This window comes from Drosophila takahashii, chromosome 3R (assembly GCF_030179915.1).
Source record: "Drosophila takahashii strain IR98-3 E-12201 chromosome 3R, DtakHiC1v2, whole genome shotgun sequence".
Classification (NCBI taxonomy): domain Eukaryota; kingdom Metazoa; phylum Arthropoda; class Insecta; order Diptera; family Drosophilidae; genus Drosophila; species Drosophila takahashii.
In genome coordinates, this window is record NC_091681.1 from 3,512,158 (window position 1) to 3,538,988 (window position 26,831).

The 26,831-nt window shown below is 35.7% G+C and overlaps 2 protein-coding genes, 1 long non-coding RNA gene and 1 pseudogene across 4 annotated transcripts; 2 read left to right on the forward strand and 2 right to left on the reverse strand.

Annotated features, from left to right (window-relative positions):
• The first annotated feature begins 10,123 nt into the window (after positions 1–10,123).
• Positions 10,124–12,141, forward strand: LOC138913457 (uncharacterized). 2 transcript variants are annotated; one of them, XM_070217259.1, is made up of 4 exons: positions 10,124–10,382; positions 10,483–11,080; positions 11,138–11,618; positions 11,672–12,141. In XM_070217259.1, the coding sequence occupies exons 2-4, from the start codon at positions 10,524–10,526 to the stop codon at positions 11,927–11,929; spliced, it is 1,296 nt and encodes a 431-aa protein (XP_070073360.1). In that variant the 5' UTR covers positions 10,124–10,382; positions 10,483–10,523; the 3' UTR covers positions 11,930–12,141. The 2 variants fall into 2 exon arrangements, with proteins under 2 accessions (XP_070073360.1, XP_070073359.1); XM_070217258.1 differs by having other exon boundaries at positions 10,124–11,080.
• A 1,320-nt stretch (positions 12,142–13,461) lies between these two features.
• LOC138913227 (fatty acid synthase pseudogene) lies at positions 13,462–14,521 on the reverse strand (annotated as a pseudogene).
• A 2,768-nt stretch (positions 14,522–17,289) lies between these two features.
• Positions 17,290–19,827, reverse strand: LOC138913549 (fatty acid synthase-like). Its single transcript, XM_070217512.1, has 2 exons — positions 19,354–19,827; positions 17,290–19,301 (listed from the first exon to the last, which is right to left on the reverse strand). The coding sequence occupies exons 1-2, from the start codon at positions 19,734–19,736 to the stop codon at positions 17,471–17,473; spliced, it is 2,214 nt and encodes a 737-aa protein (XP_070073613.1). The 5' UTR covers positions 19,737–19,827; the 3' UTR covers positions 17,290–17,470.
• A 4,376-nt stretch (positions 19,828–24,203) lies between these two features.
• On the forward strand, positions 24,204–26,021 carry LOC138913702 (uncharacterized). Its single transcript, XR_011419507.1, has 3 exons — positions 24,204–24,273; positions 25,445–25,520; positions 25,962–26,021. It is a non-coding gene; the product is annotated as an uncharacterized lncRNA (long non-coding RNA).
• Positions 26,022–26,831: the final 810 nt, after the last annotated feature.

The following is a 26,831-nucleotide window of genomic DNA, read 5'->3' on the forward strand; positions in this document are numbered from 1 at the left end:
GCAAGTCCGACTCCGAAATTTTCTTAGCTTTTGCGGATGAACTCGAGAAACGTTTCCAGCCATTCAACCTGGCGAAACCCAACGTTGATGAAACACTGGCCTTTCTTAATGCTCCTTCCCCGGAAGCATTACCGATCCAGCACGTAAGTCCAGAAGAAATTTGCAGTCACATTCAGAATCTTCATCTGAGTAAAGCGCCGGGCTTCGACGGCATTGACAGCCGAGTTGCCAAAAAAGGGAATCCTGTTCCTTGTTCTCCTCTTCAACTCAATGCTACGTATCCACCACTTCCCCTCCCAATGGAAGTGTGCTGTGATAACAATGATACCAAAGCCAGGAAAACCGGAGAATCTTGTCGAGTCATATCGACCGATTAGCTTGCTACCCACTTTCTCTAAAATATTCTAGAAGATATTTCTAAGTAGAATTTTGGGAGTAAGAAGTGTGCAGGATGCCATTCCCGACCACCAGTTTGATTCAGGCATCATCATAAAACCCCAGAGCACGAACACCGACTAGTCCAGCACATCTTAAATGCTTTTGAGAATAACACAGGACAACAAAATGGACTTTATTAAAAGGTGCAGGCCTATGGGCATTAAAATATGTTAATATAGACGTATATAAGCATATCTGCATACTTCGTTTTCGCGTTTAACTGGTGGTATTTGTGCAATAGAGGTTTGAAAAAAATAACAACATTTAATGTTTTGATTTAAGATATCTTCTAGTGTCTGTGCTCAACTGTATTAAAACCTATGCCAAAAAATGGCTTAGATGCCCTTCTACATAATTGCATTTAAGGGGGGAAATACAATTGAAAATTTATTTTTTTCGAAAACATTTATTTTGTCTTAATGTACTCTAAATATGTCTGGGAATAAGCCTTTAAAAGCATAAAGCCGTCCGGTACTTATTTTCAAAGTAATACGCAATTTAGTAAGTGCGTGTCAAATAGCTGAAATGTGCGTGAGGCGTGCTTTAAACACTCTACTGAAAAGTCGTGTTTTCAAAGTCGCCGTGCAATGTACAGGTCAGAGATTTCATTTTAATCGAATGTCGTTTTTTGCTTTATGTTTGAAATAAAATTTTCCACAACATGAATAAAAGGATTTTTTATATTTGTTTGTTATAACATGTTTTTTTACGAACAAAGTCGAAAAAAAGTGTGTTTTTTGAAAAAAACTTTTCCAACTTCTCATTTTTTCATGGAAAAACCATTTTTATACCCTTGTAGAGGGTATTATAATTTCAGTCAGATGTTTGCAACGCAGTGAAGGAGACGTTTCCGACCACATAAAGTATATATATTCTTGATCAGCACCAATAGCCGAGTCTATCTAGCCATGTCCGTCTGTCCGTCTGTCCGTCTGTCCGTTTCTATGCGAACTAGTCTCTCAGTTTTAAAGCTATCGCGATGAAACTTTCCCGAAAGTCTTCTTTCTATTGCAGGTAGTACATATGTCGGAGCGAGCCGGATCGGACCACTATATCTTAAGGCTCCCATAGGAAAATTCAAACAAATATAAGAAAATTCATTGTAACTTTGTAGGAAGTAGGCGTTTTGATTCTTGACTACTTAAAAACAAAATTGGAATTCCTGGAACTGCACCGAGTAGGCATTACTTTATCTACAAGGGTATATAAGCTCCGGCTGGCCGAAGGTAGCTTCCTTTCTTGTTTTACATATGAAATAATTCATGTTGTGCGCTGTACCTCTAAGATTAATGCCCAGTTGCTGTTTTAGACGTGATCCTGGGCCTGCACAGTGGTCGGCCTTTTACGGAGCCGCGGCCATAAATACTTCTAGATGTGCTATAGCTATGAAATTTTTACCAAAAATCTAAATAAATATTATAAATATATGTAACAAAAATTGGCCAGATCGTACCACTATATCCTATAGCTTCCATAGGAACGATTTTCTGAGTAGTTTCGTTTACATGAGAAGGCAATTAAAAATTCAATTTATGTAATATTAACAAGCTGGTTTGTTTACCGTACGTATTTACAAACTTAGAACTGCAATATAAAAATGTGAGAGTAATTACTAAACTCCACCCGCACCAAAAAAATTATAAAAACAAAACGAACAATGATACGATTTAATATCATTTTTTGGCCGAAGGACTTCAGTTTCATGTGCCGTTTTTTTTTTTAAATTAATTTTAGTATTGTATACTAGCTTTAATATGACAAAATAAAAAAAAAACAAGAGAGAACGCTATAGTCGGGTTGGTGTCCCGACTATCTAATACCCGTTACTCAGCTAAAGGGAATGCGAACGCTGTACTCGGGTTGGTGGCCCGACTAATAATCGTAACTCAGCTAAAGGGAGTGCGAGGGAGATAGATACATAAATTTTGATTGCGTATAACTTTTTAATGAATGGTCCGATTTGAAAAATGTCTTCTACATTTCGATTGCTATACACAACAAAATTACATTTATACTTCTCGGAAATCTTTAAAGATGTGGGCGCAGGACCCATTTTAAAATTGTTTGTGGGCGATTGTGGGCGTTAGAGGGGGCGTGGCGCTCTTCTAAAATAAACTTGCGCTGCGTAGGAAGCCAAAGAATATGTGTGGGAAATCTCAACCTTCTAGCTTTTGCAGTTTCTGAGATCTCAGCGGTCATACAGACGGACAGACGGACATGGCTAGATCGACTCGACTAGTGCCCCTGATCAAGAATATATACTTTTTATGGGGTCGGAAACGCTTCCTTCTAGCTGTTACATACTTTTGCGCGAATACAATATACCCTTTTACTCTACGAGTAACGGATATAAAAAAATATAATCTATTAGTAATTCAATATTTAGTGTTGGAAAACTATTCACAATCACGAAAGACGAAGACAAAGGAACAGCACAACAAGTAAAAAGCGGCAAAAAATTTGTTTTTCGGCCAGTTCTGCCCTTGAAAAATTTATGAAGGTGTTAGTATTTTTACGATTGTGGGCACATCTGCAAATTTCTGCAGTCAATTTTAATACACATGTTACCTGAAACCCAGACGAAAAAATTGGCATACCAACAAATTGTGGAATTTTGTGGGATCATCGCTAAAACCTTAGCTAAACATAAAAAAGACGTTCACAAAATAGACACAAAACATGTATTATTTCAAATTGATGTAACGAAAACAATTTAACAAGTACGATTATTATACACATCTCGACTTATAGATAATACCTTCAACTTAAAAATCCATATCACAGAATATAAATTTGGACACGAAATATAAGAAATACACGGTTTCAAAGTTTAATGTTGCTGCGAAAAATTAGTGATGCGCCCAGTTTTGCTTTGCTACTTAACACGTGCTCACGACTTTAGGTCGATTTTTAGAAGGTACTGATATTTTTCCAGAAATGTCTGGTATGCCACGAAAAAGCTTGGGCATTTTAGAGAAAAGTTGCATACCCTTGGCCCATTTTAGGTTCCGTCGATTTTTTGAATTTTGGCCTATGGGCGCCACCACTGTGGCCTGGAGACTGCACGGCGCAAAGTTCATCCCTCAAAACACGACTCCACATTATTGATCATAAATTACAATATTTTTTAAAAAACTTGACTGATTTTCATTGCCGAAGTCCCTAAAATTTCTATATTGAACTATATGGTTTGTATAGTCAAGTTTTAAATTGTACGTAAAAAAAATAAGGTCATGTCTTGAAAAAGAAGGTACTGATAGTTGATCATATAACAAAATGTTATTTTTATTATTAACTAAGAATATGTCCAGAAGAGTATTGCAGGTTGTTGACAAGTGTGTGGGTATGCTCGAGTTTACAAGATGTAAATCAAGCGATCTCATTTTCGGCCGTTCCACCAAAATATTGCTGTTTAAGTCCCCAGTTATTATAATGTTCATATACGTCGAAGAAAGATTATAGGAAATGTCAATCATGTTCGAGTAGTCAGTATTTTTGTGTGGTCTATAGATGCAGCCGACATGAGTTTTATTATTTTTTCGTATTTTAGTAAGTTCAAGGAAAAGATATTCAATCGGACTGTCGACTGGATGTTTAAGAACTTCTTTACATTTTAACCGCGTGCTGACAAATATAGCAACACCTCCGGCATGACTCATACGGTCAGAACGGTAAACATTAAAACCATCACAAACAATTAACGAATTATTAAAGTCTGGAACAAACCACGTTTCTGACACACAAATTATATCTATATTGGACTGGACAAACATATATCTAAATTCATCCATTTTGTTAACGAGACTCAGCATTTATATGACATATATGTAGACCTTGTTTTTGTTTTGTTAATATTCTGACCATTTCATAACTATTCGGCTTTGTAATATCTATATTGACTTGCATATTAATATTGATTTTAAAATATAATGTTGAATTTGCAGATGCACACGGATTTTTGAAGAGAGGGCTTTAGGGGAGACAGAGAGAGAGGGCAGAAAGAGAGACAAAACAATTTATGAGATAATTCTTAAGAGTAAAATTAAAAAGAGAAATGATTACAACAGTTGCATTATTAGGAACGAAAAAGAGTCTTATCTGGTTGCTTATCTGGTTCCGCGGCGCTGCTTACATCTGCTAAGCTTTGCTCCGGATCATCTGGATCTGCGCGCAGTTGAGAGAGCTTTTGCATGCTGTCAACAAAAATTACTCTCCCCCTATCATTCTTCTTAACATGCACAAGCGAACGGCGGCAAAATACCGCAGTCAATAGCTTGTGTTTTTTCATCTGCATCGTTTCCTTAAAGATGTTGTAGTTCTCCTTTGTAAGCTGTTCGTTAAGATAAATGAGAGCATCCGAGTCGAAGCCCATCAAACGTAGCGTTAGTTGTTGTTTGGCCTCTCTTCTGAACGTCGCAGCCGCGTGTAGTTGTCGAATTTTTTCGGATTGATTGTCCAACTTAATAATAGGGTCAACAATTGTGTTCGCCCTATTCGCTGGCTTGACCCTGAAGATGTCTCGCAACCTCGGTGCCGGTGTTACACCAAGTGAAAAGGAGAGGGTGGTGAAGAGCGATCGCAGCGATTCCACTTGGACAAAAGGCACGCCATGCAAACGGATGTCATGCGCAACAGTTGAAGTTGACTGGTCAGCAAGTTTTTTCTCCAGATTGCCGACGTAGACCTGCAGACCCCGGACATCATCAGATTGTTTTTCCAACTGCTCAACGCGCTGGAGTAGACTCTGCATGTCCCGGTTCAGTCCCTCAATTCGGTCGTGAAACATTTGAAGAATGCGCTGCTCCGACTCCCAATTTTGGTAGATATAAAATCCGCCTGCTCCAGGAATCTCCTGGCATTAATCTCCTCCTGCTCTTCAAATCGTATGTTGAGGATTTTGATGACCATTGAAGTGGCTGCTTCGCTGGTTGCAGTCACCTTGATGTCTCCAGATGAGTTTTCCCTGGTGCGCTTGGAAACGGGTGCCATTTTTGTTGGTTAGTGTACGAAAGTGGATGTTGTGCAAGTGTGTTGTTGTTGCAGGTGTTGTTGTTTATGTCTTGCGGCCTGGCTATGTAGAGTTTTTGATTATTGAGTGATTTTTTCTGTCCTCCTGCCGTTGTTTGTGTCGGCTTGCAGAAAATGTTGTGTTGGTTTTAAATGTCTAGGAACGTAGATTTAAATTAAAAATTCCGGTTCACACCAAACTCTGGGTACTTCCCACTAAAACTTATTGGATTTTGGGTATTAAACTTTAGGTAATTGTTGTGGATAAATGGCTATAACTTTTTCCTACATCATTTTTAAGTCAATTTCAAAGCCTTCGAGGAACGTTGCAAAATATCAATATATTTTTGAAACTGGGCTAAGAGATAATTTACATACAATTTTATTGGACCCTTTGGACACCAATCCTTTGATCTAAAATGGAGTACATTTGTTGTTTTTTTTTTTTTTCTAACCTTTCTTTTGCTATTAAAAATGCGGTTAAAGATCTTCGACTCAAATGTCCATATTCTTGTAAATTTTTTTATTTTTCCTCCTTGATTTCTAGAATTTTATTAATCCTTAAAATTTCGCGATGTCAAATTTTTGTTTTTAAGGGCGTTAACCGCTACTTGGGTCATTTGGTCAGTTTGACAGCAATCTAGCTTATCAAGCTCATCAAATTCAACCATGAGTGCAACCAATACTTCGACTAAGTCCAATAGTTCTACCAACCTCCAGAAGTCATAAGAAATAAAATAATGACCATGTGTTATCATACAGAACCATCTACTATTTCCACCCCAGAAGGAATGTTTGAAGTTTTGCTAAAAACCACGATTTAAACGAGCCTTTTGGCCGCTCGGGGCATATACTATTATTGCCCTTGTACTATTTGAGTCCTCAACCTATGGTCAAGTCACAAACCCCTCCAACCGACCTCAGGATCTTTTAAAACCTGAGGTTATGGACCTGGTAAGGCTGAAAAGATCGCTACGTCGCAGATATATGAGATTTCATGATCATGTCGACAAAAGAGCATATCGCCGTGCTGAAGAAAAAAGCTTCTGAATGAAACTAAGCGTGAATATTTCTATGATATGCTCCTTATCGCGGACACCACCAAACCGTACGGCTTCAACAATATAAATATAAAATAAAATATAAAACGACAGCCTCTCCGAAAAATCCCCGTAAGGAAAGCTTACGATACATGGTGCAAGTCCGACTCCGAAATTTTCTTAGCTTTTGCGGATGAACTCGAGAAACGTTTCCAGCCATTCAACCTGGCGAAACCCAACGTTGATGAAACACTGGCCTTTCTTAATGCTCCTTCCCCGGAAGCATTACCGATCCAGCACGTAAGTCCAGAAGAAATTTGCAGTCACATTCAGAATCTTCATCTGAGTAAAGCGCCGGGCTTCGACGGCATTGACAGCCGAGTTGCCAAAAAAGGGAATCCTGTTCCTTGTTCTCCTCTTCAACTCAATGCTACGTATCCACCACTTCCCCTCCCAATGGAAGTGTGCTGTGATAACAATGATACCAAAGCCAGGAAAACCGGAGAATCTTGTCGAGTCATATCGACCGATTAGCTTGCTACCCACTTTCTCTAAAATATTCTAGAAGATATTTCTAAGTAGAATTTTGGGAGTAAGAAGTGTGCAGGATGCCATTCCCGACCACCAGTTTGATTCAGGCATCATCATAAAACCCCAGAGCACGAACACCGACTAGTCCAGCACATCTTAAATGCTTTTGAGAATAACACAGGACAACAAAATGGACTTTATTAAAAGGTGCAGGCCTATGGGCATTAAAATATGTTAATATAGACGTATATAAGCATATCTGCATACTTCGTTTTCGCGTTTAACTGGTGGTATTTGTGCAATAGAGGTTTGAAAAAAATAACAACATTTAATGTTTTGATTTAAGATATCTTCTAGTGTCTGTGCTCAACTGTATTAAAACCTATGCCAAAAAATGGCTTAGATGCCCTTCTACATAATTGCATTTAAGGGGGGAAATACAATTGAAAATTTATTTTTTTCGAAAACATTTATTTTGTCTTAATGTACTCTAAATATGTCTGGGAATAAGCCTTTAAAAGCATAAAGCCGTCCGGTACTTATTTTCAAAGTAATACGCAATTTAGTAAGTGCGTGTCAAATAGCTGAAATGTGCGTGAGGCGCGCTTTAAACACTCTACTGAAAAGTCGTGTTTTCAAAGTCGCCGTGCAATGTACAGGTCAGAGATTTCATTTTAATCGAATGCGGTTTTTTGCTTTATGTTTGAAATAAAATTTTCCACAACATGAATAAAAGGATTTTTTATATTTGTTTGTTATAACATGTTTTTTTTACGAACAAAGTCAAAAAAAGTGTGTTTTTTGAAAAAAAATTTTCCAACTTCTAATTTTTTTATGGAAAAACCATTTTTTTACATATGAAATAATTCATGTTGTGCGCTGTACCTCTAAGATTAATGCCCAGTTGCTGTTTTAGACGTGATCCTGGGCCTGGAGACTGCACGGCGCAAAGTTCATCCCTCAAAACACGACTCCACATTATTGATCATAAATGGGCTTAATTACAATATTTTTTAAAAAACTTGACTGATTTTCATTGCCCAATAATTTCCTAATAACATGCAAAAAGAATCGCTAAGATTTATTTAATTCCCTACTTGCAATCCACTCCCAAAGATAGGCCTCATTTTAGGCCTTTTAATTGTATTTCCCCCCTTAAGGTTCCATCATTATTTGAGCCAGTAAGACCCTCTATTCACAAATAACTTGATGCGGTGAACAGGCTTAAAAAAATATAAGGAAAAATATATGCCGTAAAATATTTTACAGGCTTCTAGAGGCGTCTTTTCCCGAGTTTTTAAGATAAATGTTATTATTTTACTTCGAAGGATCGAATTTATATAATTTTTTCCGTAAGAACGGGAATCTCCCCAGGCGCAGTACCTGGGTCTGATCCTGGACAAACGGCTCACCTGGAAGCAGCACACAACCAAAATAGCAGCTACATGTCGCGCTAAGCTAAGGAAGCTCATGTGGATGCTCAAATCAACGAGCAAGCTCAGCCTTGCCAATAAAGTGTTGCTGTTCAGAACAATTCTGGTGCCCTCAATGACATTTTGCACACAACTTTGGGGCATGGCTTTAATGTCATAAAGGTTCAAAGGATTCAGAGTTCACTTTGTTCGACGGACATACATACAATCAGCAAATGGCGTTGATTATTTCAATTGAGGTCTTTTGGCGTTTTTCAAATACATTTTAAGTGGCTAATAATATAGTAAATATTTTAGTTCAACTGTGGTCATAATTGGTTAAAAGACAATAATGAATGCAATTTTAACGTCAACCCATTTCTTTGTATCATAATTATTAACCACAAACGCATTTCGGTACGAACGGACGTGTTTTATCTAAGCTCCAAAGAAAAATAGTTTTCACTCTGAACTTATAGTTAAAATAAGCGTAGACAGTGTCCATATTTACGATATTTTTTTTCGCTTACAAAATAATCATTATTTTCGGTCCCTGATTTTTTATTTTCATAAATGAACAGCATTACAACCAGGGACCGTAATCATTATGAGTTTTATTTTAAAACTCACTCAATAATCATTATTTTTGAGCAAAACAAATAAAACTCAAAAATAATCATTACTTTTGAGTTTTAAAATAAAAATCAAAAATAATCATTATTTCTGATCAGAAAAAATAAAACTCAAAAATAATGATTATTGTTGATTTTTATTTTTTTCGCTCAGAAATAAAACTCACTTGGACGCCACGGCTTTGCTGTGCCGATTTTCGGCGTTTTTTTTGCATTGTCCTATGTAGCGAATGCAGACGTACCACCTCTGAAAAAAAAAAATTGAACTTGGCTTCTGCATCCCGTTAAATGGTATCATTCTTTTAGTCAGTAAAGGAGATACTTCTAGCTTTTGTTTATGTTTATGATGTCTTATGTTGTTCATGTATTAAGACATGGATTTTAGTCTAAATGCTCTTTTCCTTCTCATTCTACAAGAACTACTTAAGGCCGCAAGTTCTTCAACACAACCTGGAACCACATTTACCAAAATACCACTACTTTTTCATATCTTCAGTAGTCCACTAATCTAGGTATAGAAAGTACCCACACAATCAGCTCCTCTTCTTCTTAAGAATTCGCGGTTTTTGAAGAGTCGATTAAAATGTCAAACGATTTATAAGAAAAATGTCCTTGGAGAAAGTATCTTCTTCTTCTTAAGAATTCGCGGTTTTTGATGAATCGATTAAAATAGCAAACAAACTATAGGAAAAAGGTCCTTGGAGAAAGTATCTTCTTCTTAAGAATTCGCGGTTTTTGAGGAATCGATTAAAATGTGAAACGAACTATAAAAAAAGGTCCTTAGAGAAAGCATCCACTTCTTCTTAAGAATCGATCAAAATGTCAAACAAACTATAGAAAAAGGTCCTTAGATTGAGTATCGTCTTCTTCTTAAGAATTCGCGGTTTTTAAAAAATCGATTTCAACATAGAACCTACTTAAAGACATAGGTCTAAATGAGTGACTAAAATGAGTGAACATACAGATACGATTTTAATTATGTTATTAGGAACGCGTTCAGGTATTAAGTAATCAGCTCAACTTTCCCAGAGCGAACAGGGAGATATATGTCAGTATTCATAAAGTAACATTGGATCTATAAGTTATTAATAAAAACAATTTATTTATTTTCGTCCGGTATCAATATGGGTCGCAAGCGTAATACTACCCTACGCAACTTTTTTGAATATAATACGGAAAAAAATATTTCAGAATGCAAAATTTGCAAAATTACTTTAACCGGTAACTACGTTTCCAACCTTAAGCGACATTTGCAAGCCAAGCATAGAAGTGATTATGAAGATGATGACGGAAGCTCAGATGACCAGGTGGAAGAAAAAAAAGTAAAGTTTTCAGTTACAATGGGCCGAAACGAAGCGAAGAATGCGTGCATCGATTTGGTAACTAAGCAAAAACTTCCATTGGCTGTCTTTGATTCCACAGGTTTCAAGACATTGACCAATCAAATATTTTGTGGATTGAACATGCCAGCGGTTACCTCCCGAAATATAATGGGACTAGTGGAGGAAAGGTACCATTCGATTAAAATCAAAATTGTAAATGCCTTAAAATCTCGTATTATTTGCCTTAAAATGGACACTGCAACGAGGTGCAATCGCGGAATCCTCGGAGTGAATGTGCAGTTTATAGAAAACGGAAAAATTGTTATTAAGACTTTGGGTCTTATAGAGCTAACAAAATCCCATACGTCCCAAAATCTCTGCTCCGAAGTTCAGTCTATAATGGATGATTTTTGCATCAAAAAGGAACAGATTTACAGCATAACAACTGATAACGGCCGAAACATGGTGAAGGCTGTAGATTTGCTAAACAAATGGGAGATTGATGATGACGAAAGCCCGGACGAGTTGCAAGAAGAAGAGCTCACCCAGCATTTAAATATCCATTCAATAGTTTCGATTAAGTGCGCAGCTCATACTCTTCAGCTCGCAATTAAAGATTTCTTTGATCGCTTGGGATCAGTTCCATTTATTGACAAAGCACGAAATATTGTCAAGCTTCTGCGAACCCCGTCATTCAGGTGCGTTTTTTAATATATACTCAATTTATTTTATTCTCAATTCTTTTTCAATTAAAGCTACTTGATAGAAGAAGAAGCATTATCAAAACCGGTTCTGGATGTTCCGACTCGTTGGAGTTCGACATATCTTATGCTGCAGAGGCTCCAAACCTTTGAACATTTTTGCGAGCGACATTTAAAGTCCTCAGTTAAGCTAAGTGCAACAGAGTGGAGCGAATTGGAAAATCTGACAAAAGCATTGGAGCCGGCATACCTAGCCACTCAAAAATTACAATCCAGCCAATTATTCCTTGGCGATTTTTATAAGCTCTGGCTTGAGCTTAAGTTAACAGTCGCAGCAAGCCAACTAACATTCTGCAGAGATTTATATCAATGCATCCAGAAGAGGGAAGATGGCATAATAGAAGACAAAATGATTCTATCTAGTATCTATTTGGATCCACGCATTCGAAGAGTTTTTTTAATAAATCCGACAAGTGTTATGCTAGCCAGAGCCAATCTTAAACAACTTTTGCTTCAAATATTAAATTTGAAAAGAGTAGGTAATTAAATTTAGAAGAGCTTTATATCTTACATTATATTATTTTGCAGACTAATTCGACGTCTGAAGGAGCAATCTCATCCCTGGCTTTGACATCATCCCCTGCTTCGACATCATCACTGGATTTAACTACATCACTAACTTCGACAACGTCACTGGCTACGACATCAACAATAGCATCGACCTTAACAAACGAGTCACCTAATAACTCTAGCTCTTCCCTGCTCTTAGATGAGTTCCTAAACGGAATCGAAGCCGCCTCTGGAGAAGAAGAGGAATTTAATCAAAATGAAGTAGTACAAAAATGATTTGCAGAAATCGAGAGCTATTTTCCCAAACCTATAAGCCTGGATACAGACATAATGAAGTTTTGGGAAGAAAATAAGCTGCGCTACCCAATTCTATATCAACTGGCCACAGTCGTACACGCTGTACCTGCAACGCAAGTTAGTGTTGAGAGATCTTCAGAGAGATTTTCAGCACTGAAAATGATGCTGACGGACAATAGGTGCAACATAAAAAGCTCGTCCTTGGCCATGCTTCTATTTGTCAAATTAAATAATAATTAACTAAAATATTTAAATAATAATACTATTTAAAATAAAATAACACGATATAATTGTTTTAATATTATTACCAATTTTGTCTTTCTTGGGTGGAAAGTTGTGCTGATTACTTAATTCCTGAATAAAAACGTATCTGAAATCGATTTTTTAAGAACCGCGAATTCTTAAGAACAACTTATACTGCAGACTTTGTTAACCAATTTCTACTTACCTAAAACCCTTTTCTATACATGGTTTGATATTTAAATTAGTTTTGCAAAAGCCGCGAATTCTTGAGAAGAAGAGGATAAGCTGTTCTTAAGAATAAGGGACAATGCTTCTTTAGATTTTAGAGATTTCAAACAGCGGTGGCACTTTGTTAAATGTTGCTCCAGTATGTATTGTCGAGCTGGCGGCCTTCATTGGTTAATTATTTCGTGTAGATTAAGAGAGAAAGAAAAGTGCATTTCGACTGCAATCCATGGTTAAATACATAAACATAATGTTTGTTTAAATACATAAACATAAACAAAGGCTAGAAGTATCTCCTTTACTGACTATAAGAATGATACCATTTAACGGGATGCAGAAGCCAAGTTCAATTTTTTTTTTTTCAGAGGTGTTACGTCTGCATTCGCTACATAGGACTATGCAAAAAAAACGACGAAAATCGGTACAGAAAAGCCGTGGCGTCCAAGTGAGTTTTATTTCTGAGCGAAAAAAATAAAAATCAACAATAATCATTATTTTTGAGTTTTATTTTTTCTGATCAGAAATAATGATTATTTTTGATTTTTATTTTAAAACTCAAAAATAATGATTATTTTTGAAGAATATTATAAAAATCCAAAAAATAAAAATCATGGCGATAATGAATAGATTAAGCATTGAGGATCACTATGGTGTTTTCCTTTTTTGCGTATGTCGATCCTAAGTGCCTGATTTTTTGGTTCAAAAAATAGGTCAATAATCATTATTTACGAAATGCTTCAAATCGGGGCAAGAAATCCGAGATAGCTCGTCCAAATATTTGGTCGCAATCGCTTTTGGTGTAAAACTTTCTAAAAATTGATTAACGTTTTGATTGGGAAAAATGCTATCTCTTAATACAACTGCCAAATTAAAAATTCCACCAACTGGTCCCAGTACAGCAGCTTCAGAGAGTAATTGACGACACCCCTCTCTTGATGAAATGTCTGCGGTGCTGACAGCGATTTCACAGCCATAGGTCTTCCATAGCCTATTTAAAAAATCGTTTTAGTTACTTTTTAGATAACAATGTAAATATTAATATCTTACGTAATTCTGAATGATTGATAGTCTTTTGTAATACCACGGCTAGAGCTGAGCAAAAGTCTTCGTGCTCCACGTAGGGTCATCCAATCAGCCAGTTCCATTCCGAAACCTCCAAGGCCACCAGGGATGACATAAGAAAGATCATGCCTAAAGTAAATTTGACTAAGCACTCGAATAGGTAACGTTGTTGGATCATCCGGCTTTTCACGAACTTGAATTACAACTTTTCCAATATGCTTGCCACCGATCAAATGTCTAAAAGCTTGTTCAATTTCATGTGCCGGAAACACTTTAACCGGTAATGGTTGAATTATTCCATTGGAAATGTCTGAATCGATTAGGGCTTTTAAATGCTATAAAAAAAATGTAATGTATATTTTGTGTTATTTTATATCCAAGAATTCTATTACCCAAATGTCTTCATCAGGAGCAACAAGGAGGCTATCAGCTAGAACAGCATGGAACGTTATTTCTTTTAAAAAGGATCCCAATCCAATCTTGTTGTCGTTAGCCATGTCGAATTTTCCAATTTCCAAAAAACGACCTGACTTTCTAAGACAACGTACAGAAGCAAGCAGCTTTTCTTCTGATAAAGAGTTCAATACAAAATCCACTCCTTTTCCATTTGTCTCACGCTGCACCATTAACTCAAATGATGTATCTCGAGAATTTCCAATGTTTGATTCTACAGTTTTTTTTAAAAACCTGCATTATACATTTACTCACATGTACTTGAAATTACCTTTAAGTTGCGGAAACTTTTCCAATAAAAAATTTTTTTTTTCTGGAGTACTGCAAGTTGTAAAAACCTCCAAGTTATAGGATAAAGCCACCCGAATAGCGGCTAACCCAATGCCCCCAGTACCAGCATGTATAAGAATACTTTTTCCTTTACGTATATCGGTAATCATAAAAAAGGCATAGTAGACAGTTATATATACCACAGGGACAGTGGCTGCCTCTTCCAGTGACCAGTGATCAGGAATATCCCAAATAAGTTTTGATGGTTTCTCAATATAGGAAGCCACACCACCCTTGACCACCATGCTCATTATACGTCGTCCCGTAAGTAGGGGAGAGTGGGGGAATTTCGTCAGCATTTTTTCAAAGCTAGTTTTTGTCCATCTTGAGACACGTTATCATATTTCTATTTTTATTGTTGAATGCGGTTAGCACCAAGCTTTAAAATGTGACATTCCCCTATTTTTTTAATTAGCTTGGTGATTTATAAAAAAATAAAATGTAAAACCAATATACTGGGGCAATCTCACCACACAGGGGGGTAAAATCACCACACAACTGGGGAAATTTCGTCACCTGAAAAATGTAGGGAGTTTAACGCCTGAAAATATGCTACACTGATCAAGCGTACCATTTTTGTTGACGTCCTATATTTGTTGCTGCTGCTGGTAGTCTGTTCGTTAGCCAGCTCGTCAAATATAAAAATATGTATTTAAAATAGGTGCGAATTTACCCTTAGCGTAGGGTGGCGAAATTTCCCCAGACCGTACTTTTTTAGAAATAATTATTTTTCTTGCGAAATTAGACGCGAAGTTAAAAATCACTGACGCAGAAATGCACATTATAGCACTGTGTATTATATAAAAAATCGTGTATCTTATTCCTTTTGAATTGTGGCATACAGAAAAAATTTCGTCGAGAACTAAATGTAGCTTTTGAACTGTTAAAACACATTTAATATTATAGCTTAATTATCTTGGCCTTCTGTGCAAAACAAGTGCATTGGTTGTGTCTGGCCGTCTTGAAGGACTAAAACAAAAAAATTATATATTTTTACGACTTATGGATTCCGAGATATTGCAGGTGACGAAATTGCCCCTGTGACGAAATTCCCCCACTCTCCCCTACGTTGATGCCAGAATACTCAAAACCCAGAACACAGTTTTGGTCTATTCGACTTGATCCATATAATTCAACGGCTAACCGACCAGTTGCAAGCATTACATCTCGAAAATTAAGTGAAGAATAAGCTACTTTAATCTGGCAATTTTGTGAATCATAAGGTCCTTTTAGCCATTGCAAAGTCGATAGATCTCCACGTTGAATAACATTTCCATATATATGATCTAATCTGGCCATTGGTTTCTCACTTTTGATCAATTTCAAATGCCTATAGCTGCCCCAAGAACCCTAATAGAAAACAAACTAATATGTTGAAAGGTAAAAATATATTAAATTACACTTACATTGCGATATATGTTGAATGCCAGACCCAATGATAACTGAGCTGCATAGAAAGGTAGAGACAAATCAAACTCAGGAGCACTTTGGTCATCAATGAAAAAACATCTGATCATATTACCGTCTGGCTCTTTTCGCAAACAGTTTACCAAACCAATAATACCGTTTAATGATTCGCTAAATGAATACACAATAACAGGTGTTTTTGTGCTTATGGCAGATTGTAAAACTGCAATCCATTCAAAATGCTCATCATTTTGAGATACTTTTACCAAAATTGGTTGAACTGATAGTTTAGTTGATACTTTCTGCATTAAAACAAAAGTTTCCTCGTTGTTATCTATCGGAATTGTTGTAATCGTTCTAAATTTGTCCATTTCTAAAATATTTTCCGTAGACTTCAGTCTAAGCACCATATATCCAGTCTCGACAAGCACTTTATGGGCAGTTAAAATTTTATCTTGCATTTGTTCTTCATCAAGGCCTCCCAATAAAACAAAATGACAATTGGTTTGAGAAGACAAACATCCATTTTCAACATGAACGCCTGGGATGTCTTCTAGCTTTCGAGATGTTAATAGAATGCAGTCTCCAGTAACAACAGGTAGATCTTCAATTGCTTCTAAAAATTCAGTTAAGACGGTTTCTTTTCCATCCGTATCTAACTCTACCAGTTTCATTTTTGGGATTGGATTATTTTCAAGAGCTATTTGAACGCAAGCACGTGCAGCATTTTGTAGGGAAAGAATCGGGGAAAGAGAAAGTGGAAGAAAAACATATTCTTCCAAAACTGGAATACCGGGAGGTCTACGCCTTTGCACTGGGCTAGCATGTAGACCGATAAGTTCTATTCCTCCTGCAACGATCCGGTCATACATGTGATCTACATAGACATCAAAAACGCGATTATCGGGATTCATTTTTGTCATTAAATCGAAATGGTGTAAGCCATTTATTTTAAGTTTCCGTATTTTTGTTGGTAATAAAAGAGTTCTCGAATCAGTACCCAAAATTTGAATTTGAAGCATCGCATCCATGAAGGTTACCCAATTATAATTCCACTCAACCTTTCCGAACAATCCATCAGAACGGGCCATTTGAACGGCTTGAAATGCGCCATTGTAATGATAGCCACGCAATCTTAACTCTTTGTAAAAGTCTCTTTTTGAAATCATTGGAAACATAGATTTCTTTTGGAATTGATAAACTTCTGGAATATTGGGATTTTCAGTCTCACGGATAATACCGGTAACAACTAAGCTACCCGCTTCAGTTATCTAAAATGTGATCGATTAAGGCCTCCTAAATATATATGAAAATCGATTAACAATGTACTTACCTCAAAATGGCCGGTCCCACAGTGAATCATAACTGTTAAGTCAACTTTTCCATTTACTGGCATACTTGTAGCTCTTATAAAACGAATATCTTCAAATTCAACGGGTACATCCATATAACTTGGGCCGTGGTACATAAGTGAAAATGTTTCCCAAACATACTGAAGATAACATGTAGCTGGCACAATAATTTTTCCATCTATTATATGTCCACTCATAAATTCTTCATTATCACTCGCCAAATTAACTGGAAACACACGCTCTCCGCTGGATTTAGTCTTCATGTTTTCGTATTTCGTCACGAACCAGTCTTCACTATGGTCCCACCGAATAAGCGAGCTAATACTGGGTGTTGAGCGGGATACAGGGAACTGAAATTTTTCATATAAGTTGGCAACCGGTAGTAATATGCCATTTTGATATAATCTTCAAGAAAATTTGTTTACATTATTTTAAGATTTTGACTTAATTATAATACATACTTTCCAAGGGCCGAAAGAAAAAACAAAGCGTTGTTTTTATTGCCTCTATTTGTTAAAGGAATATGTATACCATTGGGCATTGATCGCTTAAGAATAGCACCTAAAAGACCATGGGGCGCCACTTCAATAGTCAATGCATTTTTTGGTAGCAATGAAAATGTTTCATAAAAAAGTACACTGTTTAATAAGTTATTGGTGTGATACTCTGCTGAACAAAATTTAGCTTGATCGTTATCCCAGTCACATTTAGGAACACTAGTACTCAACCATTTTGTAGTTCTAGCTCTAGGATTTGGTATAATTTCTTTCATGTATTGCAATAATGGAGGACCCATATGTGCGATATATTTGGAATGATAAGCAATATTTGAACAGGGCACTTCCTTTGCGAAAATTCCCTTTGATTTTAACTCAGCTACAAAGTGGGAAACATCATCCAATGGACCAGATATTGTGCAAGAATCCGGTCCATTATGGCAAGCCGTTTCTATAGACTTTGGCAGCATATGTAGAATTGTCTTATATCCAACTCCGATTGCTGCCATTGAACCCCTTATTTTTTCTAGGTCCACACTAACCCTACCTCGATAATAGGCTGCCAATATCATTTGTTGAGCAGTTAGCCCACCATCTGCATATGCGCAGCCTAATTCACCAACGGAGTGCCCAATAATATAGTCCGGCTGAAAATTAAGAGACCTCAAGACATCTGTTAGCCCTATTTGGACTGCTGCTGTTCCCACAAACGAATGCAAAATGTTTTGGTAAATTTCTGGATCATTTGTTGTTAATATATGTAGAAGATCAAGGCCTTTCGATAACAATATCTGATAACAACTTTCAATTGCTTCCCGAAAACGAGGTATTATCATTAGCTTTGTTCCCATTTCATGCCATTGCGAACCCATACCGCTATAAACCCAGACAATCGGGCGCTGAAGACCAGTATAATGTTGAACATCTCTTGTCAAGGATTTACACGGTTGAACTCCTTGCTTGGCAAACACTGCATACCCCCGAAATACCATACCGGATACATCTTCTTCTTGAATATTTTGAAGTAATCCAATAAACTCAGCATCCAAGGGATTTTTTTCTACTGCATTAAAAATCTCTTGAACTGCCTCCTCAGTTCTTCCTGCCCATGTGAGTAGCCGCGGTACTTCATCTTGTGGTAATCCATGGTTAGTTTTGGACTTTGTATAACCCTTCAAAAGTGCATGTGCATTAGCTCCACCAAACCCAAAGGAGTTTATTCCAATGAAGGGCTTAGGTAGCGGAGTTACGTCTTTTACGACTATCAACCTTCCTTCGGCTAAGGGTGCAATTACTTGTTTAACTTCCGTAAAGTTTATGTTTGGTGCAATTAACCCAGATTCAAAGGCAAAACAAGCTTTTACTAAGGAACAGATTCCAGAAGCCGCTTCAGAATGACCAACATTTGACTTTACCGAACCAACTAATAATGGCTCTCGCCTTTGATTGCATAAAACATTATCGATTGCTTTACACTCTTCTGGATCACCGACCACCGTTCCTGTACTGTGAGCTTCCAAATAACCCAACACACTTGGTTTAAGGTCAATATCTTTGTAGAACTGATCAAGCAACTTCTCTTGTACTATACCCGACGGATATGTTATTCCCTCTGGCTTGTATCCATCACAGTTAGTTTTCGAATAAACCACACTTGCATAAACTCGCTTAGCATCTTTTTTTCTTTGTAAGAATAGGCAATTTATGGTTTCCGATCTAGTATAACCACTAGCATTTTTATCAAAGGGCCGACAAAAGCCATCTGGGGCCAGAACACCAAGTCTAAAATATTTATTTAAATTATTCCATCTGAACACGATGTTTTTTGGCTTACCGTGCAAACTGGAGTGTTACAAATGGATGAAGTAATAAGTTTGACCCACCAATAATTGCAGCATCAATTTCTCCGTTTCGAATAGCGCTGAATGCATTGTCTAAGGCGTACATTGAACTAGAACAAGCTGTATCTAGTAAAAATGAAGGACCCTCAAGTCCCAAACAATACGATATTCTGTTAGCCATCATTGCTCTACTACATCCAGTGATTCCAAATCCGCCAGAAGAAACCTTTTCATAAAACCACGTTTTTTCAGATTCAGAAATACAAGAGCCTATGTACACTCCAGTTTTTGATCCACGTAGACTTTTTGGATTTACTCCAGAGTCTATGACAGCTTCATAAGCAGTTTCAATAAGAATTCGTGTTTGCGGATCCATTGTGTGCGCCTGTTTAAAATGGACTCCGAAAAATGTTGCATCAAACTTTTCAAGTTCACCAATTTTTCCAGATCTTTTTGGTATCTCCGGATTGAAATGACGCCAACGACGTTCATCATCGTCAACCATGTCAATCTAAAATATTAAAAACATTTGTTTTTCATTAAAATTTAAATTAAAAACAATATTTTTATAGAAAATAATTTGGTTCATAAGGCCATTATTGCAGGAAACGGAATCAGTTTTGGACTATTAAAATACTAGTTGGGTCAAGAAGGTTAACTAGTTCAAGTTATGTCCATTTCCTTGTAACGAAGTGGTCCATTTTTCATATGCTTGTCGTCGGAAACAACTAGTCCATTTGCTACTAGTTTTGCACTAGTTACTGTTAACCAATTTACGTTTACAGCTGTTAAACTACACTGAAAAAAATTATTTTCACCAAAAAACTTAAAATTAATATCTAAACCATCAAGTGATTGGATTTCACTAGTACTTGACGATGCCTAACTTGACGCTCTCCTAGTTTAGTATCCAATTAATAGGCGCGGTCCTTAGAGAATTTCTGATAATTATTATGAAATCAAATACAGTAAATGATAATTAAATGGAATTAAAACAAACTTACTTTTTTGAGGCAAGTCGCCCTCTCTAGGACTTGAACCCGGGACCTTTGGATTTGTAGTCACACTAACTGATTGAGCCATACACGCATCACATTTTGTATTGACCTAACAAGGTTTATGAATTTTAGTGTGACATAATTCAAAAACAGTGATTTTTCACATATATATTGCCTCGGACAGATTAAACAAAGTTTAAAATAAAACTAAAGCATCACCTAGCAAACAAAAAACAAAAAAAAATGTACAGAGACTAGGGATTGAACCGAGGACCTCGAGTGTTTGATTTGTTTAGTGTTAAATTTCCCAAGACATTTACACTCTAGGCTATATTTTTGGATCATATGTGTTTCATTAGCAACCAGTTAAATTCCAGTTGCATTTTAACTAGACCCTAACATGTATTTGTTCTACCAGTTAAATATTTTTAAGGTTTTTTTTGTCAGAAAGGTACCAGTCCGAGAAAAGTTTCTTTTTAACTAGTTTTGTATTAATCATTTTTTCGACTAGCACAAATTTTCTAGACCCTGTGTAGTCCAAATGCATTCAGACAAATTCCGGTTGCTTTATATTAGTTGTATAACTAGTTGTTTTTCAGACTAGTTTGCATTTTTCCTGCAGGGGAACTAGTTGAATTTGTCTGATGCATTTAAACTACATAAAGTCCAGAAAATTTGTGGTAGTGGAAAAAAGAATAGCACAAAACTAGTAAAAATGTAATTTGCCTCGGACTGGTAAATATTTAACTGGTAGAACAAATACATGTTAAAGTCTAGTGAAAAGGCAACTAGAATTTAACTAGTTGCAATTGAACTACATATGATCCATAAGTATAGCCTAGAGTGTAAATTTCTTGGGAAATCTAGTACGAAACAAATCAAACTGACTAAGTCCTTGGATTTATCGCCAGTCCTTGAGAATTATTTTTGTAGCTTTGTGAAGCTTTTTATACCCGTTGCTCGTAAAGCAAAATTGTATATTGTATTCGGGGAAAAAATATACTGTAACAGGTGTGAACGCTGAGTTCTTGGAAACTATAAGAGGTAAAGAGTTGTCATTTACGATTTAGATTCCTTAGCTTCCCATTTAGCTCAAGTTTGTTAAGCGAATGTGGCGCTCCCATTCTAACGCCCGTAACCGCTTACGACACTAAGGTCTGCTAGCGCCCATATTTTTGAAATTTTTGTGAAAGGGTAAATAAAATGTTAAGTAATAGCCCAAAAACCATTAATTTAAAAGTTACCCAATAGATGGAGTCAGTTTGAAAATCATGAACATTTATTACTCGCAATGTATGTCCGTCTGTCTGTCCGTATGAACGCTGAAATCTCGAAATTTTAAAAGCTAGAAAGTTGGGATTAACCAAACGAAATTTGGGACTTTCTACGCAGCGCAAGTCTAATGCCCACTATCGCCCAAAACAATTTTAATACGTATAAATACATAACGAATTGTAAAGCAATGGTTGCACCTTTCATTAAAAAGCAGTTGATTTGCTATATGCATATCTTCATCTCCCTCGTACTTCCATTAACTGAGTAACGGGTATACGAAAAAAATGTTGCTCACAAACTCTCTCTCTGAGCGGAACCCTTTTTTCGTTTTGCTTGTCGGTTTCGGTCCGACCGTTCGGCTCAACCGAACAAAGCAATCGGTCTTTCAATAACCACTCGGTGAGACCCTTTTAAGTTAAAAGGGTTTCTATAAGATTACTGTTAAATAAAAGTCAGAAAATTGGGTTTTCTCTAGAAAGGGAAAAGTATAGGCCTGCTGTGATATGTGCATCAATTTTACATAGGAAATCAAGATAATTCTAAAATTGCATTGTACAAATAAATGTACATAAAATTCTGTCCTGAATCTAGGTTAGATGTTATTTTTTTTGTTTACTTCAGTATATTTATTGACTATATAAGAAACTATCTTTAATAAAAAATGCCATAAAGAATCGAATTACCTTTCAAATAAGCTATAATAGGCAGATCAATTCAAATGAACTACCATAAGTCTTAAGATAAAAAATGTCTCAAAGTATTCCAACCAAGCCTATTCCTACAAATTGGTTCGCGTGTTCTTTAAAATCTTTCGAAATTATTTGAATAAAACCAAGTAATGTTGTAAAGATATTCTTAGATAGTTAGGAATTGATTTAAAGCTACAAAAACAAAATGAGGTTTGCAAGCTCTGTTCAGAACACAAATATAGGCGCTAGACAGGTTTAAGCATTAAAAGCGCTAAATAGCGCTGATACATATTAGCTTAAATTTTCATTATAGCATCAAACCTGTGGGCGCCACACCTTTTTGCGGTTTCTGTGGTTTAGAGGGGGCGTGGCACCGATGAAACAAACTGGCGCTGCATAGGAACCCCTAGAATCTTCTTGCTCAATGTCAATATTCCAGCTTTTATAGTTTCCGAGATCTCGGCGTTCATAGAGACAGACAGACAGAAGAACAGACGAACATGACTAGCGATCCTGCGATACACGGCATTGTTCTAGTTTTCACTTCCGAAAGATTCACACGGAATCGAATTTTCCAGACCTGTTTCATGACTCACTTCCGAAAGAACTGCGCGGATTCAAATATCCATCGTTGGTATTTTTTTAACTTCCGAAAAATTCACAAGGAAACTTTCCGCCAAGCATTTGACATGCGGACTTAAATCCGCCAGCATGAAATGAAATTCACTTCCGAGTGAAAACTGGAACAGGCCGGATATATTTTATAGGTTCGGAAACGCTTCCTTCTACCTGTTATATGCTTTTGCAAGAATACAATGTGATCCTTTAATCTACGAGTAACGGGTATAAATAGAATTGGTTCGTGGAAATTTCGCAAAGTTAAATTTTGTGTTTCTGTTTAATTAGTGCGTGTGTGACCATTGCAGCTGACTAATAAAAATTCCTTTAAATTCATTACAATATTGGTACCCTTTTGCTAAAATAATATTTCATTTGCATTTTAACAACAGATGTAACACATTTTCTTAAAACTTTTGGTTATAAAATTAAAATTGCATCGCGTTACATCTACATATTTACCCCGATATCCCAAATTAAACAGCGTTCTCCAAAGAGTTCCCCGACGCAAAGATTCTGAGAAACCGGACGTCAAAGGATAATAATTGCCAAGTTTACGGGGGCAAATGTATTCTTGATTTGTTTGTTGTGTTGTCAAAACTATATATTTAAAATACTTTTACCATTTTAAAAGGGAGAATAATAAAGAAATAAAATAAAACATTTAAACATACAGTTGCGGTCAAAATTAAAGTAGTCTACCGCCCTTCGTTTTTAAAAATTTTGTTTTTGTAGCCAGTTAGTACAACTATAATACAACCTTTAAAAACATCAAAAAAATTGTAAAATTTTTTTGTGTTTTGACACCACAACACACCAAGAAGCCGTCTGCATTTATAGCATTTTTCAAACTTAGAGGTCCTGTTTTTCAGAATCCACACTCATAAAAATTAATTTCTAAATTTTGGAAATCTCGCCATTAAATCGGCCTACCTTTGAAAATAGAAAAAAAATTTCTTGTTATTAGAAAATTGTCCTTTGAATACAGAAAACCTTTCTTGATGGAAAAAATTCAAGAAAGAATTTTTCTTAAAAATAGAAAAATGAAAATCTCATATGTTTGTTTTGCCGTCGCAGCCAAAACATTTTTGTACGTATTTAAGGACAAAATCACCTTTGAATATATGAATGAAATGACCCTATAATATAGGAAAGTAGCCATTGACTTCCTTCGGCTTCCGAATGTTAACGACAAGAAAAACGAAGTGGGACGAAGGGCCTACTCGGCCCGACTTCTCTGATCCCCCGAGCGTCAGTTGTGAAAAAAATTCGTGAGTGATGGACGTGATTTTCAAGCGGATAAGAGGTGAAGCCTTTTTCCGAATATTCAAAGGTATGTAAATATGTATATAATTTTTTGTATAGCGGGCGTACAATTGTATGTATGTAATTAAAGGATACATTTCAAATCTCTTTACCAATTTAGGTGAATTGTTTTTTAGCTAAGAGCTACGTACATACATACAGTGGCTCACAGCTTATTTCGTGCAGAGGTAAACTTAGAACTCAAACTCGTATAGCTAACAAACTATACGATAATTTACCAAAATTTAAATGCAGTTATGTTAGGTAGTATTCTGGCCCTTATTAACCCACTTCTTTATTTTTAGATTCCATAGAATAACACTTAAAATTAAGAAAAACTAAAATCATTGACTTTTTTAATGTCACAGCTTATTTCGTGCAAAACTTTAAAATTATTATTATTTGTAAATTATGTCTCAAAATGTGTTTTTTTGATTTCTTCATTGAAGCGCCTATTATAAACAATTTTTTTTGGAATTTTAATTATGTCAAATACACTAAAAAAAAAGTTTTAAGCCCGTACTGTTAAATTTACTATACATTTTTAATAATTTTAAGTCTGTTCCGGTGCAGATACTATTGTACAGGATGCATTTTGGGCCTATTGGTACCACTTAATTCCTTTTTAAGAAGTGTTTCATCATGGATAGTTGAGAACTGGGTCCTTGCTCAATAAATTCTGCAAATTTAAGATACATTTTTGGACATTTTTAATACGAAAATATACATTTAAACATTGTAATTGATTATTTTATTTTTTTTGCATGTAACTTTTTTTTTTAGTGTATTTGAAATAATTAAAATTCCAAAAAAAATTGTTTATAATAGGCGCTTCAATGAAGAAATCAAAAAAACACATTTTGAGACATAATTTACAAATAATAATAATTTTAAAGTTTTGCACGAAATAAGCTGTGACATTAAAAAAGTCAATGATTTTAGTTTTTCTTAATTTTAAGTGTTATTCTATGGAATCTAAAAATAAAGAAGTGGGTTAATAAGGGCCAGAATACTACCTAACATAACTGCATTTAAATTTTGGTAAATTATCGTATAGTTTGTTAGCTATACGAGTTTGAATTTTAAGTTTACCTCTGCACGAAATAAGCTGTGAGCCACTGTACATTTGTACATAAATTTGTGGGTGTACAGTTCTATAATAACTTTATCTTATTACTCGCATTTTATTTATTTTTCAGAGTGAAAATACCTGCAGTTGCATCAGCCAAATAATTTGTTTGTCGAAGCTGTAATTTTGTTTTAAAACCTTCTAAGGTAAGAAAAATATGTTGTATTATTTTGACATACTTATGTATGCATGTAAATATCTATGCGTGTCCGCGGCTCACCCGATCTGAAACCCGAATTTCAACCCTTTCATATTCTGCTCCTCTCTCTCGCTCGCTTGACCTACGCGTCGCGGCGTTTCTCTCTTCACCTTCTTAAAACTGACACGATCTGCCCTGCTTACATTCGGTCTCCCTTCGCGCAAAGGACTGTATGTAAATATATATGTATGTATGTACGTGTCTCTCCCGTGCCTCTCTCTCTCTGAAATTCGATTTTCAACCCTTCATTTTCTACCTGTCTTGCTCCTCTCTCTCGGTCGTCTGTCCAACGTGTTTGTATTTTGGCTATTATTAACATTACATTATTTCAAAAAAGTTGTTTATCTAAAAACAAATCATTGATATCCCAATAACTCTTTTTTTATAGATGAGAAAAGGCGAAGAAAATGGATCACCTTAGGTCATATGAAGTTCAACAGACCTTGGATAATAATAATGTTTTCTTGAGTCAAAAATGTGTTATTTAAAAATGTTTAAATGTTAAGTGTTAAATGTTTTAAATGTAAATAATTATAATATGCAAAAGAAAAAACCAAGTTACATTTTATTTTTAGGGTTTCAGTGTTAATATAAAACTTCCTTTCAAGAAATATTATTTCTTAAATCAAGAAATAAAATTTCTTGAAAGGAAATTTAAACAAGAAAGAATTTTTCTTGTTTAAAAGGTGCCTTTCTAAAAAACCCTTTCTTGTTTTAAGAAATTTAATTTCTTGAAACAAGAAACAAACCACCTTTGAAACAAGAATCGCCTTTCTTGTTTTAAGAAATATTTTTTCTTGTTTTTATGGTGGCTTTCTAAAAAACCCTTTCTTGTTTTAAGAAATTTAATTTCTTAAAACAAGAAATATTTTTTCTTGTTTTAATGGTGCCTTTCAAAAAAACCATTTCTTGAAACAAAGGTGAGGTCGCCTTTGGCAAAAATTCAAGAAAGAATTTTCTAGATTTTAAGGAAATTCTTCGATTTTTTTTTATGAGTGCATGCGTCAAGAAACTTTTCGGAGACCGCAGTTTAATTTGGGAATTCCTAACGAGTTCAAATTTATTGCATACAGCGAAGTTTGTAAATTGTAAAGTCAATAGTTTCGTAATGCGGTTATTTCACGACATTGTTCGGCTTATTCATTTCAGCATTTATTAGAGGCTTAGAAAAAGACAAATTTTTATAAACATTTACTAAGATTGGTTTGGATAAGATGGCGTGTTCACTTACAACAAGAAAAAACAAGAAAGGAAGTTA

Coding starts and splice junctions, on each gene's coding strand:
- LOC138913457 (XM_070217258.1), top strand. CDS start 10,185: ATGGGTCGCAAGCGTAATACTACCCTACGCAACTTTTTTGAATATAAT. Junction 11,081..11,137: donor CTGCGAACCCCGTCATTCAG/GTGCGTTTTTTA, acceptor TTTCAATTAAAG/CTACTTGATAGAAGAAGAAG. Junction 11,619..11,671: donor AAATATTAAATTTGAAAAGA/GTAGGTAATTAA, acceptor ATTATTTTGCAG/ACTAATTCGACGTCTGAAGG.
- LOC138913549 (XM_070217512.1), bottom strand. CDS start 19,736: ATGGATCCGCAAACACGAATTCTTATTGAAACTGCTTATGAAGCTGTC. Junction 19,302..19,353: donor GTAACACTCCAGTTTGCACG/GTAAGCCAAAAA, acceptor TAAATATTTTAG/ACTTGGTGTTCTGGCCCCAG.